General features: G+C 63.1%; 1 protein-coding gene and 1 long non-coding RNA gene across 14 annotated transcripts in view; both read right to left on the bottom strand.

Annotated features, from left to right (window-relative positions):
• Nucleotides 1–20,564, bottom strand: part of EXD3 (exonuclease 3'-5' domain containing 3) — a 65,438-nt gene that overhangs the window by 38,594 nt on the left and 6,280 nt on the right. For 9 of the 13 annotated variants that reach the window (XR_012124607.1, XM_073220722.1, XM_073220729.1 and 6 more), the window contains 5 exons: nucleotides 16,399–16,506; nucleotides 10,382–10,446; nucleotides 6,037–6,210; nucleotides 5,506–5,673; nucleotides 819–872 (listed from right to left, as the gene is read on the bottom strand). Coding sequence is in view for 12 of the 13 variants with exons in the window: in XM_073220722.1 (XP_073076823.1) it covers nucleotides 819–872; nucleotides 5,506–5,673; nucleotides 6,037–6,210; nucleotides 10,382–10,446; nucleotides 16,399–16,506 (569 nt within the window). In the remaining variant the exon portion in view is untranslated. The remainder of the gene's footprint in view (nucleotides 1–818; nucleotides 873–5,505; nucleotides 5,674–6,036; nucleotides 6,211–10,381; nucleotides 10,447–16,398; nucleotides 16,507–20,564) is intronic. The other 4 variants (XM_073220745.1, XM_073220744.1, XM_073220748.1 and 1 more) reach the window with 2 other exon arrangements.
• On the bottom strand, nucleotides 17,193–18,944 carry LOC140845791 (uncharacterized). Its single transcript, XR_012124693.1, has 2 exons — nucleotides 17,818–18,944; nucleotides 17,193–17,322 (listed from the first exon to the last, which is right to left on the bottom strand). It is a non-coding gene; the product is annotated as an uncharacterized lncRNA (long non-coding RNA).

The following is a 20,564-nucleotide window of genomic DNA, read 5'->3' as shown; positions in this document are numbered from 1 at the left end:
ACCCCTGGGGGTCCAAGCACCTCAGTGGGGCCCCACCGGCACCCAGTGCTCTGGTCCCAGCCTGGCACACACAAACGGACCCATGCAGGCCTTGCCCCTGGGGGCTCTGCAACCATCCCCAACTCCATTATGAAGGAGCGGGGGCCCCAAGAGGCAAGGGGTTCTTGGAGAAGTGCCGGCCTCTCCTCCTAGTTGTCACTAAGCTGTGAAGGGTGAGGGGCAAGACGGAGACCAACCACTGGCAGTGGCCCTGGTGGCCCACAAGCGCCTCCTTGTATGCACAGATGGCATGCTAGCACAGGGACTGGCACACGCCCACAAGACCCCGAGCAGCCCAGGCACTCCAGGAGGCCCTGGGGATCCCTGGACTTGGCATTGGGCCTTGGGACACATGGACCGGTCCTCCCGCAAGAACCAGACCTCGACAAAGCCCCCCTCTGGGTAGCTCCTGCAGAAGAGCCCTCCTTGCCTCCAGGCAGTCACGAGGTTCAGGCTGCCTGGAGCCCAGACCCCAGGGGGAGGTCCCTGGGGAGCCCCAACCCCGACTGCCTCTTGGGCTGCTCCACAACAGAGGAAGACAGCTTGCCAGGCCCTTCTGAGCATGTCACACCGCAGCCCACTGCCTGCTCAGAGGCGCCTGCTCCCCCTGCGGTCGTCCTGCACGGTCAGAGGGTCACAGTGACCCTGCCCTGGCCCCATCCTGTGGGGAGCAAAGCCCAGGGCTCACTGGTAGGAGACCCCCTTCCTAAACCATGTCTTGGAGACCTGGGTTTTATCCAAATTGGAACCTAAACAATTTACATGAGAAAGACTCTCACCTTTTCAACATCCAGCTCTGGCTGCAGCTTTAGCTTCGTGCCCAGCATGATAGCCTGGCAGACACAAAAGCAGCGGTTAAGCTGGGCCTCACCATGGTGGGGGGCTCCCACCCCTCTGCACGGATGCCCAGTCACCTCCGAGGAGCCTGTTCAGGTCCAGCCATGTGGCCCCCAGGCCAAGGGGCCTGGAACCCAGAAGCAGCAAACCGACACGGCCCCTGCCAGGCCGGGCTGCACGCGGGGCGGACAGGAAAGTCCCGGTGGGGCCTCGAGGTGGGTGCTGGGCTCAGGTGGGCACCAAGAGGGAGGGGCAAGGCACACACCCACAAGACCCCAAGCGGCCCAGACCCTCCAGAAGGCCCTGGGGGATCCCTGGTCTTGGTACTGGGCCTTGGGACACACCAGCTGGTTCTCCCATAAGAACCAGACCTTGAAAAAGACCCCCTCCCAGTGGCAGGGACAAGGGACAAGAGGCAGAAGCCCGCATTGCTGACCCATGAAGCCCAGACACCCACCATGCTGCTTTCCCACACCTGCCTTTGCTTGCCCGCTCCCCCTAAGAACCACCCCCACACCCCAGGCAAGGGCCTGGCATGGCCAATCGTGCCCACAGTGAGGGGCTGGGGCTGGCAGCCTCTGCCTCTGGGCACTTCCCACAAGGAATGCCCTGTGTGTGGTGCAGCTGGCAGGGGGCTAGCCGGGTGGGAGCAGCTAGGGAGGCTGGCGAGGTGTATCCCTGTGGGCAATGCTCAGGGCTGCCCTGTCTGCAGAGCAAGAGGCTCCCAGGGCAGCTGTCCCTCTGGCGGGGCAGCGGGCATGGCAGAGCACCAGACCCTGGCGCCTGGGGCCCTTGCGCCGGGTGGCGGGGACCCTCCTCCGAGGGGCAGAGAAGCTCTGGGCCCTGAGCGCCCGCACGTAGTACAGGCTGCGCTGCTATTAATAATTTCCATACATCCCGCTCCCACTCCTGCTAGAGGCGAAAATAACCGGCAGAGCAGCCCCCCCTTCCCCTGCCGCCCCCCCCATCCCAGGCAGCTCATAGAAAGACCAAAATAGCGGCCTGGGAAAGTCTCGCTCCGCCTCCAGCCTGGGATGGCGGTGGGGGCGCAGGGCAGGGGGCCTTTCCCTGACCGGCGCTGACCGGCGCCTCCACAGCCTGGCCAGTGTCCAGGAGCTTGGCCTCCGCCGGGCCCCATGGTCCCAGGGCCGGGAGGGTGGGGGCTGGGCTGGAGGGGGTGCCCAGGGTCTGGGGAGGGGACAAAGCAGAGGGAGGGGACACAGAGCTGGAAAGGGGCTGGGGCCCAGGGAGGGCGCAGGTGCTGGCAAGTGGGCACCTTCCCTCTTCTTCATGCTCCCCCTGAGGAGCTGCGGGGGCGCTGGGCACGCACCTAGGAGGGCCCCACACACTGGGCTCATAGCTGGGAGGGGCCCGAACCCCCTAGCCCCGCTCCTGCTGTGTTCCGCCCGGCTGCCTGGCTTCCAGGGCCTGGACCTGGGCCTCTCAGGCCCAGCCACAGTGGAGAAGAGGGCTGGGAGGGATGCCTGGGCCCAGGGCCCTCCCGCCCTCCAGGCCAGACCCTGGGCCAACGACCATGGCTGAGGTGGCAGGGAAGGCTGGAGGTGGCCCAAGCAGCCTGGGCCCCGGCCTCCCCGTGCCTCCCCACCTCTGCTGGGCTGTCAGCCTCCACCGTCCTGCAGGCCCTGCTCCTCTGGGGACAAGAGACCGTCCTGCAGGCCCCAGCCTCCACAGGTCCTGGGGGACCCTGGGCCCCCACAAATTCAAGCACCCCTCTGAATCCTAGAGCAAAGCCTCTGCTTGGGATGGTGGCCTGACCTGAAGGGGTCAGGTCAGCATGGGGCCGAGGGCAGGATGGGCACAGCCCTCTCAGCAGCAGAGGGGGCCTGGAGCCTGTTCACCTCCTGCCCCAAGGGTCCCCTCTCTCCACCTGTGGGACCGCTGCCCTCCCAAGAAGCCTGCTCACCCACTGCCCTGCAGCTGGGGCCCTGGTCGGTAGTGCCCACTGGCTGCAGAAAGGCGGGGGCCAGCGTGGAGGGGCAGTCTGCGCTCAGAACCTGGCCCTACCCACCCAGGGGTACAGCGTGGGCCTCACCTGTGTGGTGGGGTGCGCACTCTACCTTGCTGTACAACACTGTCAGGAGAGGCTTCGGGGTGCACAGAGCAGTCCCCCTCCTCTGCTTGATTCCTCCAGAGCAGCCAGCTTCCCATGCAGGCCTGGCCAGAGCTCTCTGCGCACCCAGGGTGCCCTCTCTCGGCCAGGCAGCCTGTGTGCCCAGCAGGCCCAGGGCTGGACAGCCATCAAGCCCCCTGGGGACAGGGTGGGAGGTGCCCTCATTCTGCACAGGCAGACCCCGGGGACTCTGTGACTTGGAGGTTGGACGGGGGTGGGGGTAAGCACACAGAACAAAGGGAGATACTGCTGGGTCTCACCCGGCCAAGGGAGGGCGCCTGGGGGCAGCCACAGGAATCTGGTGGGATGGCTGGGAGCAAAACCACCTCCTCCAGGAGGCCCCCTGGCCTGACCTCCTGCTTGGGGTTGGGGGGCTCCATGTTGTTCTGTCACTGCAATCAGGCTTGGCTTAGAATGGGCCTCTGGTCATTTCTCTGTCTGAGCTCCTACTGAGGCGACAGCAGGCCAGGCTGCCACTGCCTGGTCATGTGAAGGAAGATTACCTACCCGTCTAGGTGCCTGTGACCGGCCCCTGCTCAGGCCTGGGAGCTGGCACAGTGCTAGCTGGGGAGGGAGCCAGCCCCCACAGAGGGGATGCCCAGGGCTGCACCCACTCGGCCCCTGCGTGAGCGGACAGCAGCTGGGGCACGGTGAGGATATGGAAACCTGACCTGAGAGGCCCAGAGCTGCTGCTCTGGAGAAAATAAGGAGACCTGGAGGGCTGGGGTGGCACCTGTGGGAAGATCATTCCATGGAGCCCCGGGGCTGCCCGCTGTGGCAGGCAGGAGGCCGGCCAGGTGCCCAGGCCACCAAACACAGATGGGACGACTTCGGACCCCAGGATGGGCCTGCCTCCCACCCCTGCAGCTCAGGGCAGGCCTGGAGCCAAGGGGCTTTTCTTTTCTTTTTTTTTTTTAATAGCAAAGCTATCTTTTTACCTTGATAAGCTGTTTAAAAAATGTAAATAAAATAACTCAGTAGACAAAAGCAGGCATTCATCCCGCCCAGAGCAGCCGCCGCCCTGGACATGAAATATCGCGGCACATTAAGTAGTGAGTCCTGGCTAATCCGAGCAGACAGGCCTGAATGCGGCCCTTGGGGCCGGCGCGGTGGGCACTGGGGCATGCACCGCCTGCCGGGCGGCCCTGCCCAGGGACAATGGCTTTTCTTCGCAGAAGGGGCCTGTGCGGGACAAGAGCCCCCTTTGTGTGGGGATTCCTGCCTCGGAGGGCGAGGGGGGCGCATTCAGCCAGCCAGACACTCTCTGAAAGGCTCGAGTGTCACGGGAGAGGCCGGCGCGCCAGGCTGCCTTCTGCCTCCCGCATCTCTGCAGGCGCCGCTGCCACTCGGCCCCGAGGCCACGCACGGTTCCCGGACGCATGGCCCTCTTGGCTCAGCGGCACCCTTCCCTGGCTGCAGGGCAGGCAGGGACCCTGCACCCCCTCCAAGGGATGGGCAGAACCGGCGAGGACCCACTGCCCGCCGACCATGAGCCACCAAGCCCCTCACCGACCCACACACAGTGATGGACTCACCTCCTGCCCGGAAGCCACCACCCCCGCAGCCCCATGGCTCCCAGCACCCCCACCTAAGTGGCCCTGGTGCTCTGGCTGCCACCCCCAGAACCTTCTGGGCCCACCCAGGTCCCACAAGCCTGTCCCGGGCACTTGCCGCCACTGGGCCTGTGTCCCTGAGTCCCCGCAAAAAGGCCTTACAAAGAGGCAGCTGCCCCAAACGCTCCACACACACTTGTAACCCTCCACCGACGCCCCCACGCCGACTGCAGAGGCACAGGTGTCACGCCAAGGGGCCAGTCCTGCAGATCACTGGTGCCCTGGGGGCAGCAGGACCCTTGCAGTCAGACCCCCCAGAGTCATCACCGTGGCCTGACCCAGCCCATGGGCAGCATGGACTTCAGGAGCCAGTACACCTGGCAGAAGGGCACTGGCTGGAGCTGATCCCAGGGCTGTGGGAGTCCAGCCATCTGACCTGGGCCCGAGCGCAGGGCGTCGCCTGGCTCCCTACACCTGGGCTCTCCTCAACCACGAGCATGTGCCCTGGACTCAACAGCCGTGTCCCAGGTAGGTGGCCCTGCCACACAGGCCCCCGGGCCAGAGCTCGGGTGACGAGCGCTGCTGACTGCATTCGAGGGCCCCGGGGGCACTGCAGGGGGAGGGACCCCCACGTGGTGTGGGGCTGCTTCCAGCCTCTCTCGACTCGGTGTGAGGGTCTCCCAGGCCCCTGACCCCCAGCAAGGCCCTGAGCCATGTCCCTGGCTGGCTGGTCCCCAAAACTCTCTGCCAGACCCAAAGTCCCCCACACAGCCCCGCCCGAGTGGAGGGACAGTGAGGACACTTCCGGATGGACACTGTGAGGCCCCCCCATCTGGCTCTCCTCTGCCCTGCTGACCCCATGTGCAAGCCAGCCCGTGGCGGGACAGTCAGGAGTGCCGGGAGCCCCTCCCTGGGGGCCCATACCACATGGAGGGTCTCACTCACCTCTTTGAACTTGCCGTCCTGGTGGAGCTGGTGGATGTGTGCCAGCAGGGGCCTCCGCTCTGCATCCTGCAGCTGGAAGATGCTGACCAGAGGCTCCACAAGACGGGGGGTGCTCTTGGCGAGGACCCTGACTGCACGGGCTTGCAGCTGCTTCAGCCCTGGGCTGCCCTGGAGACCCGAGACCCAGCCTCAGCCAGAGGTGTGTCCTGCAGCCAGGGTCATGGGACTTGGTGCTGGGCAGGCCTGACCCGAGAAGTCCGGCATATGCAGCCCTGTGCCTGTGGGCGAGGCCTGGAGGCTGGGACCCAGGTGAGGGAGACGTGTGGCTGCTGGGACGCTGAGGGTCAAGCCCACAGGCCAAGGAGTGATGGTCAGTCCTAAGGCCAGTGCCTCACCCCCACCCACCACAGGCAAGCTCACAGGCTGTGGAGCTTGGTCATGTGGCATGGAGCCCACTGTGCCCGGAGGGGTGGACAGGCGGAAAGCAGGGGTCTCAGGAGAGTGGCCAGTGGGGCTGTGGGCAGGGCTCACCTGGGCCAGCCCTGGGCATGGCCGAGCCTGCAGCCAACAGCTGAGCTCACAGGCAACCCACACCTCTAGGGAGGGGCCCGTTCCCTGCCAACCCTGGCCGCTCTCCAGCATGGCCAGGAGTCCTGCGAGCGGGTCACCCAGAGAAGCAAATCCTCTCCAGGCCTCTTCCCGGAGCTGTGAAGACACAAAGCCTCAGTGCGGCTTGTCCAGCCCCAAACTGCTCTCAAACCCCTCCGTGCACGGGGCCGTCTCATGCGGGACACAGGGCTTGTTCCCCAGGACAGACAGAGGGTGGGCCCTGTCTGAGGGGCTCCGGCCACTTCTCTGTGCCCCAGTCACCTTCATGGCACGCAGGGCACGTGTGCTGCCCCTTTGACATGGTGACTCGTTAGCAGGGCCTGGCAAGCAGTGGAAAACAGGGAAAAGGAAAGAAAAACCCAAACGAAAAATGCCTCTTGTTGACCTTCCTCTGTCCTGCAGGAGCTTCGGACACTGTGCAAGAGCCGAGAGAGGAAGAGTCCTTGGAGCAGCGGTGTTCCCAAGAGATGTCAAAGCGAGCTGGGTGCCCTCCGGGCGGCCAAGCGGGGCTGTGGCTGGCCCTGCCCGGCTTATGCCCAGCTGGGGTCTGTGAAACACCCTGCAACCAGGTGCCTGCTTGGAGCCACAGTGCCTTCTCGTGGCCCCACGGCGCAGCCACAGGGTCTAAGCTGGCTCAGGTCACAGCCCAATGCCCGAGGCCACTCAGGACTTGCTGACAGACCCGAGGACAGCCTCAAAGACCGTAACGCTGTCACCACTGGGATGCACAGAGGCCACACACACATCTCAGGGGCGGGGGCCGCCTCCACCAGCCCCACATGCTCAAGGACAGCTGAGCCTGAACAGCCACTACCTTCTTGCTGATGGGAGGGACAGATCTAGAAAGATGCTGCTCTGGTCTTTGGCCCTAACTGGTTGGAGTACAGGTCCTGTCCAGAGCCTTCGGCAAAGCAGCTGTGAGAGGCTCAAGGGGCACAGTGGGAAAGTGTGCGGCTGCTGTGGGCCAGGGCTGGGGCCCAAGGGAGAGGCCCTTCATTGGTGAGAACCTCCCACTCCGGGCTAAATGCCCACTGACCAGTGGCCACAAGAAAGGAAGGCTTTCAAAGGAGCCACCATTCTTCCTGAGTCCGGGGTAATGGGCAGCCAGCTCTGGGTATGCCACAAAGAAGGAGGGCGCCCGAGAGGGCCCTGAGAGGCACAGGGACCCCAGCCCAGAGGGGTGGCCCCTGGAGTCCCAGACCCGTCCCATGTGGGACGGGGAGGGTGGCCGGGCCGCTTGTCCTCTGCCTGGATCCAGGCGTTGAAGGAAAGCCACCCGAGCAGGTGCCCGCACACTGCACAGGCCTGAGTTTATTTGCTCGGTGGCCCAGGAACTTAGTCCCAGTGGCCCCCCGGGGGACCTGGCGGGAAGAAGCCACAGTCAGTCTCCACCTACTCTGCAGGGACGCCCAGGCCGCCTGCCACCAGAGGGAAAGAGCTTCACTGACATGAGCTCACGGTGAGGATTCACACAACACGGAAGGACAGAGCCCCTGAGCGGCCGCCCTGGGAGGAAGGTCAAAGCCCTAAAATAAGGGTGACGGACATGACTTGGGGATGAAAATACAAAACAAACTTGTAAAGTCATGAAAGAGCCAAAGGACAGCCAGGACCAAGGACAGGACAGGCCCTCCTGCAGCCCCACGCCAGGCCGCGGCCTCCTTCCCCTCCTGCCCCTGCAGCCTGGCGGACCCCACCCACCAGGGCCCAGCCACCTGCCACCAGGCACCCACCCGGCACTTGCCACCTGCACCCTCATTCCCGGCCCCTCGTCCAGGAAGATGTGAGTCTGGGATCTGTGCTCCATCCCAAGCTGCTCCTGTCCTGGCCTTACGGTCTCAATGTCCATGCCAGTGACCCTTGAACCCTGAGACCCTGGTGGGCCTCTTCTCTCCTTCCCTCCTGCCCTCTGCCCTCTCCCTGCTCCCTCTCCCACCTGCCTGGGACTGGTATCCAGTCATCCTCTCGAGTCGTCAGCCCCGTTGCCGGCTCACACTCCAGGGTGAGGCCGCTGTCCCCCGGTGCCCACCCTCCGACTCAGTGGGTCGGCACAGCTGAAGTCCCTCTCACAGTCCTCTGGCTCGAGCAGCACCAGAACCCCAGAGGAGCTACTCAAACACCTGGTTCTGACTCAGCAGGGCTGGGCTGGGCCCGGAGACCAGCACATCTAACAAGCTCCCCGGGGTGCGCTGCCCGCCCCACACTGTCCTGGGCAGCACCGCCCCTCGTGCTCACCCACCCTGCCCCCTTGTCCTGGGGGCCTAGGACAGCCTGACCCCACTGCCCCTCCGCACGTCCCCCTGCCTGTTCCCCAGCTGAGGCCTTGCTCAGCACTGCCTGCCCTGAGCACTCCCATCAGCACCCGAAGCTGCCATGTGTGTGGCCCTCCTGGAGGAAGACCACAGCCCCTCTCCCCACACACCAGCCCATTTCTCTCCTACATGTGTCACAAACCCCCAGAGAGTCCTCTGAACTCGGCCTCCAGTCCCCCGCCCCGTCCTGCCCTGTCCTGGGGGAACACCGCCCACGTGCCCTCTCACACACCAGCCTCCTCTCTGCCCCTCGGCAGCACTCCTAACCCCGACCCTGACGCACGGGGCAGCTGCACCCCCCGCCTAAGCCTGGAGCCTGTGTCCCCGAACACCCGACACATAATGGGCCCTTACCCTCAACCCGCCCCAAAGCCTGTCCCCCACCTCCTGGCCCTGGGGCATCCTGTCCAGGCTCGGACGCTGGGCATCAGGGGCTTGTCTGCTCACGTGAACCCCACAGCCCCTGGTGAGTGGACCCTGACCGAACGCAGTGCCGCCTCCTGGCTTGCTGGGAGCAGCTCGCACACCATTGCTCACCTGCCGCACAGCAAAGCAAGAACACGTGACCGTGCTCCTCCACGGCCAGAAACACGTGACAAGAAGATGACACTCGTCAAAGGAAATCATCACGGAAATCAGAAAATAGAGAAGGACACACAGAACTCGGAGGGGACGTGCGCCTCCTGCTCGCATTAGGAGGGAGGGAAGAGCGGGATGAATGACCAGGACACCCACAGACCACGGAGCAGCCAGTGCACCCCAAAAGCCGACAGAACGTGATGGCAAGGAGGCGAGAAGCCGAGCAAAGAGGAGGCTGAGCCCCATCTGAAAGTCCAGAGGGCCACGCAGGCCCTCGGGCGGGTGACGGCGATGATGCCCACGAAACGGAGCCTTCCCAGAAGCGGGAACCCCAAATGGGCACCATTAGGGGAACGGGGTCTTTGACTGGAGTTTGTGGGGTGGTAACTGCGCTCCTGCAGACCCTCAAGAGGCAAGTAATTCCTGTCTTCAACGGACTTTCTAGAGAACAGGGAAGGAGGGACGCTCCCACCCCCGATTCGTGGGGTAGGTTCACCTGGACATGGGGGACAGACAGCAGACACAAAACCTCACGGAAACCACACGCACAGCGACCTGGCCAGGCACATCAAAGACCCGCGAGGACCGCTGATGTTAGACCTGTTAATGCAATTTGCCATGGTCGTGTGGTCCTAACCTCAAAGCCATGGTGGACAGAAACTAAAGTTTTTGGGTTTTGCAAAAACTTGGGATTTCTCCAAGAGACGGCTGGGTCTGGCTGCTCACTCGCTGCACAGTCCAGATGTGTGGGCAGCCTGGCGGTGCGCGCCCACCTCCCGGGCTCAGACACTCCGTCTGCACAGTCCGAGGCCCTGCTCTGGACTCCTGCCCCAACAAGCTTGCCCCAGGTCTGGGCACTCTGCCCACCCTCGGCTGGCACCAGAGGAAGGGGCCTTGTCCCTCCAGTCACTTGTGGGCCCTGTGGTCTGGGCAGCAGTGGCTTCTGTGTCCCCCCAGGAGTAAGTGCAGGGCAGGAGAGGCTGAGGTCAGGCGGTGCTCCACCCCCGGGGCTGAGGCAAAGCCGCCCCCCAGCACAGGCCGTAGTGGGGCACGTTCTGGAGGCGGCAGCTGCCACCGCAGGGCCCCCAAGCCATGGGAGACCAGACCAGGCAGCCTCCCAGCCACGGCTGCCTCCTCCTGCTGGACCTCACACGCCCCCAGTGCCCAGAAAGGCTGTCATGCCAACCTTGTAGTAGAGGCCAGTGGGCACGGCCTGCTGCCAGATCCCCTGTGCTCCACAGAATCGGGGTGGTGACTGCAGACCCTGCCCCCCCACTCTGAGCCTCAGCACCAAGCAGGCCCAGGGGTGCCCTGGGGCTCCACCCGACCAGCACACTCCCCACGGCCAGCGGGCGCCCACAGCCTCCCACACTCACCTGCTGCCGCTCCCGCGTGGACCACAGCGTCCTCAGGGCCTGTAGGAACAGGAGTGGGTCCTGGCCTGGGGGGACAAGGGCCACGGCAGGGACTCTGTTGTGGGTTGGGGCCCCTGCAGAGACCACTGACCCCTCCTCAGCCAACCCCCAGGGCTCCCCATGGCCTCTCCTTCACTCTCTGGCCAGAGCGCCCCACCGCCCCTTCCCAGGACCCGTGGCCCTGCCATCCAGTGGGGCTGGGCCCGCCCTACGGTGCTCACTGGGGTGGGCTTCCACCCACAGCTCAGTGGGGAGCCCTGGCCTCACATTTTGGCCGCGGTGGGCCAAGGGTCTCAGAGTGGCCCCGCTGCGAGTAGGGTGGGGGCATCAGACAGCCAGGCCTGCCCGGGTCAGCCAACCTGCAAGAGCACACCCACAGGACACAACACCCGGCTGGTGTCTCCTCACAGCCCACCCTCACCCCTTGCCCACCACGTCTGGCCTCTGGCACCTCCTGAGGCCCCCATGTGGCCCCAGCCCTGCCTCCCCTGTCCCCGGCCTCCGTCCTGGCCCCTGTCCTGCCCCCACAGGCTGGCTGCTCCCCAGCTTTCCCCACGATGGCTGGCTGGGGCCACTGCTCCAAGAGCCCCCACCCACAAGCCCTGACCCTTTACTGCTCCCCACACCCCACACCCCCTGCAGAGCAGGCAAGGTCAATGCCAAGGAGGTGGGCCGGCCCGAGAGGTCACTGCTGCTTGCTGTCGTTTGGGGGAAGAGAGCCCCTCCCGAGGGCAGGGAACCCAGCCTGGGGGTCGCCCACAGCCGCCAGCACCCCTGGCCACCTTGGACGGCCTGCCTCCGCCCAGGCAGAGCTCCGGCACAGCCGGTCCTGGCTTCCCACTGCCCCTCAGTGGCCCCCCCACCCTCACAGGCACCTCGCCCCCCTGCCCCCGCCCCACTGCCCACAGCCCAGCCCGGGGAGGCCAACCCAGGCGCTGTCCGGCTGGGAGCCTTCCCAGCCCTGCGGAACAGGACAGGTCCCAGGCCCAGAGGCAACACGGAGTAAGCTGCTTGTCCTTTTGTCAAGAACCGCCAGGGGCCGCGGCTCAGAGCCTGGGAGGACATGAGGGAAGGCAGCTAAGGTGACTGGGCCTCAGCCAGGGAGATGGGAGAAGCCCCCAGCACTTACAGAGGACCCTGGCCATGCCCTTCACACGGTGGGGCTCAGGGGTCATGCCCTCATGTGGTGGGGGTTGGGGTCAGGCACCGGAGGTCAGGGTCAGGTCCTGGCCGTGAGCCCACACCCCGCGGGGGCAGAGGTCTAACACGCTCCCCACGTCAAGTCAGGGGGCTCCGGGGCTCCGGTAACTGCATTAGCAAATCTACCCAGGAATCGAGGGGGCAGCGGCTCCTTGGGGAGACAGGACTTGAAGGGAAAGGTGGGGGACAGGAACCAGACAACACACGGCAGTCAGACTTGCCCATGCAGGACGCAGGAGGTGCCACACCATGTCCTGTCCAGGAAGCAGGTAGACCGAGCCCGGTCCCCCGCCCCTTGCCCTCCCCATTGTGTACCCGCACGGCTCATGAATGGCATAGAGGAGAAAAATCACAACACCCTTTCGGTAGGTGCAGAACAGGCATTTCATAAGAGCAAATTCTGTTCATGATTCAAGAAATAATTCAGCAATCAGAGTGGTACCACTTCCTTAACCAGGTACCAGGTGTCTATAAAAGTCCTCGGTAAGCACAGGACTTAATGCTGAAAGTTCTCCCGCTGAGATGGAGCCTCAGGAGCTTCCCTTTCAACACGCCCTGGAGGTCCCTGCACAGTGCAGCAAAAAGGAAAATTAAAGGCATAAAACTTGGGAAGGAATAAAAAAGAAGCTTTGCTCTGACAGACTCTGGTACATCTATAAACAGAGTATATTCAGTGCTAAAAAGAAATAAGCTATCAAGGCATGAAAAGACATGGGGAACCTTAACTGCACATTGCAAAGGTAGAGACACCCACGTGAGAAGGCCACGGACAGTATGGTCCCAACTCTACGGCATTCCAGAAAAGGCAGAACTGGAGACAGTAAAAGGATTAGCGGGTGCCAGGGGCTGGGGGAGGAACGAAGAGGTGGGGAACAGAGGGCCTGAAGCAGGGAGATGACTGTGACACTGCAGGGGCGCTGCACTTCCAAACCCCTAGGATGTGCAATGCCAAGTGTGACCCAAAGGGAAAGCGCGGACTTTGGGTGATGATGCCATGTCCACGTGGGTCAAGCGAAAGGAACGGATGCACCGTCTGGTCGGGGAGGCTGCGTGTGCGGAGGGGCAGGGGGCATATGTGAGATTTCTGCGCCTTCTTAATTTTGCTGTAAACCTAAAACTGCCCTGGAAAAAACGAAAGTCTTTAAAAAATAAAAATAAAATCATTACTCACTGAAAAAAATGATTAATTTTGTAGAAAGCCATAAAGAATCTGAAGACAAGTTATTAAAGTTGACCTATGAGTGTATGTTAGCCTGACTGCTCAACACGAGGCCAAAATTAAAACCAGCCATTTCCCTATAAAATGGCAACAAGCAGAAACCAACAGTTACAAAATCAGTTTCAATAGTGTCAACAGCATAAGACATTTCAAATTTCCTGGGATAATTTTAACATAAAAAGTTCATGTAAAAAATCCCAAAGAACATCGAGAAAAAAATTAAAAGCCCTGATTAAGGAAAGGCTATATCATACAACCAGTAACGTAAAGGTGTCAGATCACCCAGAAGGAATCAGGAGATGCCACACTCCAACATAAACAGCAGCGTGCGCGGGCACCAGCGCGGCCCAGTGGGTGTACCCGCGCCTCCGCCTGTCCCAGCAACGCCTCTGCTGCACACAGGAGCATGGCGGGACCGCCCGGCCGAGGCTGGGGCCATGGGAGTCACCCCAGCAATTACGGCCGGGCAGGGCCAGCCCAGGAGGCCAGCACTGACCCAGTAAAGACCTATGGAGTAGCCGGGCTCCCGTGGCACCTGCGGACTCCTCCTCGCACCTATCAAACACCCTCCCTGATGGCAGTTCCAAAGGTGGGAAACAGACAGTAGGGCCCTGGAAGGAAACCTGGGAAGACCCTGATGACTTTAGGGGAGGTCTCCTCAAGGGCACACTGCACAGAGGACCCCTGACAATCTGAAGGACCCACGCAGGAGACGCCCTCGGGCTCGACCAGCCACGGCCCCCACCTTGGGCCACCCAGCTTCCCACCTGTGCCCACAGGCACGCCTAGCCTGGGCTGAGCAAACTCCGACAAGAGGGGCCCAGGCCAGTCTCCTGGCTCGCAGCTCCGCAGCCTGGTCCCACCCGCTCGCCCAGACAGACAGGCAGGAGCTCTGTCTGCCCTGGTGGAGGAGCGGCCGAGGGCCCCTGCGCGGCCAGGGCCCAGCAGGGAGGGCACGGGGTCTTCCGTGCACAGATAGGCACCAGCGCGCCTTGCAGCCTGGCCATGGCCTCCACCTCCCTGCCAGGCCTAGCACTGGGCCTGGCACAAGTTCACAGCGAATGCAGCCCTGACAGGGGGACTCGCTGGTCGAGGCCGGATGGCAGGTCATGGACGGCAGGACAGATGGCCGCTGGCCTGCGACTGGCCCCTGACCCTGCTGCCCCCAGGAGCAAGAGGGTGGGGGCGGGGTGGGCAGCTGCATGTCAGGAATGCTGAAAAGAAGCTCAAACTCAACAATCCAGCCCGTCTGTGCCCTGGGCCTTCTCCCTCCCTGAAGGGCCCTCCCCACATGCACTCAGGGGCACCCCAGGGATGGGAGGGGTCAGCCAGGGGCTTGGCAGGGGCGGTGGGGGGCCCGCCCCTCTGTGCTCGCTCTCACAGTGCCCACAGGACACAGAGAGTCGCTGGCTGCCTTCAGGGGCGCTCCTGAGATAGCCAGGCAGGGACAGGGAAGGCAGGACAGACAGACACCACTTCGTCCAAAACCCCACTGAGCCACCTCAGGCAACATCAATTTAGGAAACAGGTGTATTCTAGAAAAAAACTCCAGCTGCCAAGTTAACTTCTACTATGACTCCCTGTTATTTTCTATCATAAGGCTGGTGGTGAGAACTAAACAGAACGGGTGCTTTTATCAGCGGAGTGGGAGACGATGGGCTGGGCCTGGTCAGTGGGCGGGGGACACCCAGCCTCCCCGCAGGAAGCCTGCGGCACCTGGTCGCCATGGAGCCACCCACAGCTGGGGCCTCCCCGCCCTCGGCCCCCTCACGTGACCCTGGCTGCTCTCGGGCCTGATCTGCAGAGGCTCCGCCAGATGCCCCGACCCCCGCCTGCCCACCTGAAGATGGTGCCAGGTGCGCCGAGCCCAGGCTGCCCTCTCCACGGGGTGGGCTGGAGCCCTTGGCTAACTCACGGCAAGGCCGCCTCCATCAGTCCAGGAGTGGCTGTCCTGACTCTGTCCACTCCGGGCAGCTGCTGGCAGGCAGAACCCCCAGTGAGCAGAGCGGGGGACCCCTCCTGGGCCTCCGACCTGGGGGATTGCCGCAGCAGGTGCCCTGGTCTGGTCTGCACACCTGGCAGCGCCTCCCCAAGGCCTGTTTCTGAGAGGCCACAGTCTCCTGCCTGGTGCAGGAGCCGCCCACCACAGCCGTGTCCATGCGAGTCATGGCGGGGACTCCTGCCTTGGTGGGAGGGGCCGCGTGGCTCCCATGCTGCTGTCCCCTGGGGCCACCCTGACACCTGGCATGGAGGGGCCACCTTGCAGCGCTGCTCTGCCCAGCAAGGGCCTGGCTCCAGGAAGCCTCCGGGGGTCACTGCCTGGGGTGCAGGCCCACAGGGAGGGGAAGAGATGGATCTTCCTGGAGCTGCTGCACCTGCCCCCCAACTCCAGGCTGAGAAATGACCGTACTCCACCAGACTTCTGACCTTCCCAAGGAAGGGAAGTCCAGCACTGCCTGAGAATCCGGAGTCCAGCTATGTGTGCTCAAGCAAAGGCCACATTTTTAGGAGGGAAACGGTCTCGGAGCCGGGCTGATGGTTCCGCTGGTCCTGGGGGAGGGGAGGGTGAGACGGGAGGCGGGAGAAGCTCGTTCTTGCTGCTCACCAGCAGCAGGACAGGCTGGCAGAGGCTGGGAAGATGCTCCTCAGCGCCCCTCCAAACTCCAACACAGCTCAGGGAAAGCTGACGCCCGCGGCTCTTGGGGGTGTCGTCGTGCCAGAGCCACAGACCAAGAGGGTCCAGCTCAGCGGCAAAAGCAAAGGGGCCAGAAGACCCTGGGGGTGCTACCCAGACCCTGGTGTGAAGCCCACCGAGGAGGCCTCCCTGGCTGAGGTCTCAGAGGCCTTCCTAAGGCTGGCCTGGTCAGCAGAGCTGGGTCCCCAGCAGGCCAAGGGACAGGGTCTGCTCATCTGGGGTGACTGTGGGGGCCTTCTGCAGCGCACCCCTATTCCAGGAAAGCAGAGAGCGAATGAAGTGACAGTGACCTACCCTGCGGCAAGGGCCAGGCCTGGAAAGCCCTGGGGCCCCCTCTGCCCATACTCAGGCAGAGGCCTGGGTGTGTTGTCAGGACTGACCACACCCCACACGTGATGGGGCCTGGGACAGGCATGGGTGATCAGATGCCACCCTGAGGGGGATGTCCTGCCTGGGGACCTGAAGATGGCCTCTGTACCCACGGGCACCACCTTCCCTGAACTGCCCATCCAGTCCCAGCCAGTCCTCCCTGCCAGTCACCAAGCACGTGGCCAGCAGGCAGCCCTTGAGGCATTGAGGCCAGGCTGCCTGTACCCCGAGGGCTGGTGCATCCCACCCTGAAGCTGTGGCTCCAGACACCTCCTGCATGGGGTCCCTGTCTAGTGCAGCATCTGTGGCCCGTGCTCAGAGAGCCCAGCACACGCTCACCCATCCATCCATGGCCCTGCACACATCCCTACCCACTCCACCTGTGGGCCTGCACACAGGCCCTCCTCATTGCACCACAGACCTGCTCTGGTCAAATGTGGCCCAGCTGGACTCGGGCCGCGAGGGGCACAGACTCACCCATGGAACGGCACTCACCATCAGCAGGGGTACCAGCGGCATCACCAACTGGGTCTCCAGAAGGGTCTCCCGGGTCCATTCTCAGCCAGGGCTGGGGGAAGGTCGGCAGGCAGCTCGAGTGAGGCGCTAGTGGAGAGGCAGTGAGGCTGTGGGCTCCACAGAGGAGACAGACCCCGGGGGGCAGCCCACGCAGGGCCCACCACTGGTTTCAGAGGTGTGAGGGGCCCAGGCGGCCTCAGAGCCCCCACCAGACCCAGGAGCGCTCAGCACTGGCCTTGGAGGGGTCCCCTGTGAGGGCTCATGAGCCACCCTCACGGGCACACACAGCTCTAAATAACCCAGGCTGGCAGTGACCTGTTCCTCTTCCCAGGTGGCCAGTAGGCTTCCTGTAACTGTATTTTATACAAGATGCTTTTCTACTTTATGGAGATTATCCTGGTTTTTCTTTTCATCTATTTACACGAGGCCTGCCATACTTTCTTCTTGCAGACAGTTTTTCATCGGTTTCACGGTGATACACATACAGCCTGCCACGCGAATCCCAGATCCTAGCACGGGCTCCCCACCTTCAGCTCCCCCCCAGAGACCCCTCTTTCAGGAGCTCTTTAAGCTGTTCTTTTGAATATTTGCATTCATATTTCCAAATAATACACCAATACGGGTATTTCCTGGGTTTTCGGTCTTCATGTGAGGACCAGCCTCAAGGGAAGAGCTAACTGTCATATTCCTGGCCCCCCCTACACCCCACAACCTCCTAAAACAGTTCTGTGAGCATCTTCCATTGACTCATTACTTGCAGAAAACATGAGCACAACAGTGTAAATGCTATTTATTCACAGCTGCACTGCAGGTGGACTGTGGTGGCCTTCCCATTCGTGGACAATTTACTGCGGACCTCTGCTCCGGCCGTGGGGAGTGACTGGTGCCAGGCCAGCCCTCCCACTGCAAACATCAAACAGACAACACATTTTAGGCAGTTGATTGCTGAGCCACGGGCAATGCCACGCGCTTCCTGACAAGGTCCAGCGTGGGCCTCCGGGTGGACAGCTTCCAAGAGTGCTCTCCCAGCCTCCCGCCACACAGAGGAAGAGGCAGGTGCCCCTGTGTGACAGGGTTGGAAGGAGGGGCTGTTTAGGGTATGCCAGAGCGCAAGCGAGCAGTACAGGGCCTCCGAGGCCCTGAGGGGCAGCTGCAGCAGAGACACTATTGGTCAAGCACGCTGCTGGCACTGGGCCCCAGCCCAGGCTCCAGAAAGGCCACGCCTTAGGACGGTGGCTAGAGTGGGCCCCACTTTAGACCTGCCCTCCCTAAATCTAAATTCCAAATCAAATCTGCAGGGGGACACTTTTGAGTGGTTGAGTCCCACCAGATACGGTAGAATATTGGAAAACTAATGCCAAAGAAAGTTCTCAAAAGCCACAGTCACTTCATGTTCACCTTCTGGTCGGCCAGTCCCTCTGCGTGTCCGTCTGTGTCTTTCCGCTCGGACTGTGCAGCGCCCCCTCCTCCTCCGGTGCTGGTGGCAGACCCGCCTGCAGCTGCAGCCTCTGCAGGTGCCACCCGGCGCCCCAGGGCCCCCCAGCTCCTGATAGTAGATCCTTCTGCTTTCTAATTCAATAAATGGAGGAATTCTTGGCAGAAAGGAGCTACTTTAGGCGCAGCCCCCACTTCGAAGTAGCCAAAATCATAGTTTCTCTCATGCCAGCCTCCCCCCAAATCTTGTTCCAGCAGCAGGCGTTTTTTTACATCACATTACAGTCACTCAGGCCCCTGATAAACATCCAGTACAGTGGCTAGTGGGGAGACCAGCTGCTCCCGGGCAGGCCGGGGTGCCAAGCCCAAAGCCACCACCCCACCCCAGGCAACCCTGCTCCCAACCCCCTCAGGGGGAACCTGCTGCCGACGCCTCCCTCCCACCACCCCAACCAAAGCCGACGTGCGAGCGCCACCACTGCTGGCCTTGGGGTCTCTGAGGCTAAGACACGTCCTTCTCGGGGGGTCCTTAGCACCCTGCGCCACCCCGCGCCTGCCAACAGGCCGGTGGGGGATGCACAGGCCTGGGCCGCGGGCGGACGCTCCCTGGGTTGCTGGCCTCTCCTGCGGGGAGGCCGGGGGCGACCCCTCTGCTGGGGCTCTGGGCGCTTCTCCCCAAGGCCGCCGGGTCCACAGTTCTCCTGTCGCCAGGGCTTCCGTCGGGGAGGTGCACAGAGTGGGGGGCCCTCCTTGTCAGTCCACTTGCTCTGAGCGCAGCAGAGGGGCTGCCGTGTCCCACACAGCCTCTGAGGCTTGGCGCCTGCGTCTCCACCTCTGGCGGGTCCACCTGTCTGTGCGTTTACTGTGGCGCATTCCTGGGCGCAGCGCGTGACACGGAGGGGGCGGTCTGACTCCAGCGGCTGCTGAGACATGGAGCCCCCTCCTGCCCAGGTGTCCAACAGGGGAAGCTCCAGGTCCCTGGGTCCCTCTCCAAGAGATGCCTGTCCTCACTGTGACCAGCCAGCCTGCCCACCCCCCACCCAACCCCAAAAGACACGCCTCACCCAGGCAAGGCTGAGTCCTGGCCTGGCTCCGCCCACTGGGTCCACACCGCCGTCGGACGCTTCCAGAGCCCCTGGCACTTCACAGCTCATGCAGCAGGTGTCCAGAATGGTCCCTTAGGCTGTGTCCTTCCACCACCACCCACTCACCCACCCCTTGGGTAGCATACTTCTGGCTGGGGTGGGCAGAGGCCACAGGCAGGTGCATTGTGGGGCCTGCCTCCCCTGGACACAGGGACAGGGTGGGGAAGCGCGGGCCAGGGGGTCTCCCTGGGGTTTGGTTTAAATAAGCTCCAAATGGTGGCTCTTCCTCCTGGGCAGGTCAGTAGGGAGACATGCCCCATGCTGCCCTACGACCCCAGGGCAACCCCGAGGGGCTTCTAAAAGGGCTCAAGGGAAGACGGTGGACTGGCAGCCATGCCACACCTCCAGCCCTCCTTTCTGCCCGGCTCGGGTGGAGGCACGCCTCCCAGCACAGCCAGGCCGCCGGCTGCCCCACGGTCAGCAGCCTCCCCCTCCTTTCTGTGGCCTGCAGGCCTTCCCGGTCTCCCACTGTCTGGCAGAGGATGGTGGCCCAAGCCGATGAACACTGATAGAAACCGGCATCAGCACGGGGCGGGGGTCCTGCTGCTCCGGAGGAAGGCCCGCCCGGCAGCGCTCAGGTCCAGGTGGGCCCCACCAGCCCGTGCTCAGGCCCTCTCCACAGGGGCCCAGGGTCGGGTGCTGTTCCTGAGCTGAGGACAAACTGCCGTGACCTTGATGACCTTTCCGTTGTGGCTAGTCAGCCCAGGAAGGGGGCAGGCGGCCGAATGGCTCTTGAGGGAGGGGGCCTTTTTCTAATCCTGTCGATTAGGGGAGAAACCCCTACAGTTCCAAGATTTGCCGCAGGCCGACTTCCACCTCCCTCTGCCAGGGCCACCATCCCCCCTTCCCAAGGAGCCTGGCAGCCAGAGTGGGAGGCGGGCTGTGTTCTTGTCAGCGGACAGGCCCAGACCCTCCACGGGAAACTCGGAGGCCACGGACACTCGGCTCAGCTCTCGTTCCGCAGCCTCGGTTCCATTCCCAGCCTGCGACCTGCGCCTGGTGAAATGCGTCCGGACGCCCAGTACCCTGCACTTCTGAGAATGGAGACAGGGCAAAGACCAAGTCCAGCTTTACCCCACAGCGGACTTTTTAAGTTGACCTCATTTTAAAATGAAAGAGACCTGCCTGGAGCCCAGAGGGCCTTGCGCTGCCAGTGTGCTGATGGGTCTGTAGCCCACGCGGAGGCCAGCAGGCCGTCCCTGTCGTGGCCCGCTGGGGGGGCACCCTCACAGGAACGTCCATCTAAAATGGACAGCTAGTCAGAAAGCGCAACTCATTTGAGCATCCGGATTTTTCCTGAAAGGCGGCCAGCCCGAGCCAAGTTCACGCTGGGAGCTCTGCAGCATGCCACGCGCTCACCCAGAGGCTCCTGCTTCCTGCCCCCGCTTCATGCCTGGTTCCCGGCCCGGTGGCAAACCCGCCAGCGGAGTCGCAGCCTCGGACCCCTGGGAAGGGTGCTGGGCACCCTCCAGAGAGACACCGTGCAGGCCAGGCCACCTAAGGGCAGGCCCAGGGGAGCCCATCTGGGTGCCTACCTGAGAACCTCACTGGGGCCAACCTGGAAGC

This window comes from Manis javanica, chromosome 2, assembly GCF_040802235.1.
Source record: "Manis javanica isolate MJ-LG chromosome 2, MJ_LKY, whole genome shotgun sequence".
In the NCBI taxonomy this organism is placed as follows: domain Eukaryota; kingdom Metazoa; phylum Chordata; class Mammalia; order Pholidota; family Manidae; genus Manis; species Manis javanica.
This window is presented reverse-complemented; position numbering and strand designations above follow the sequence as displayed.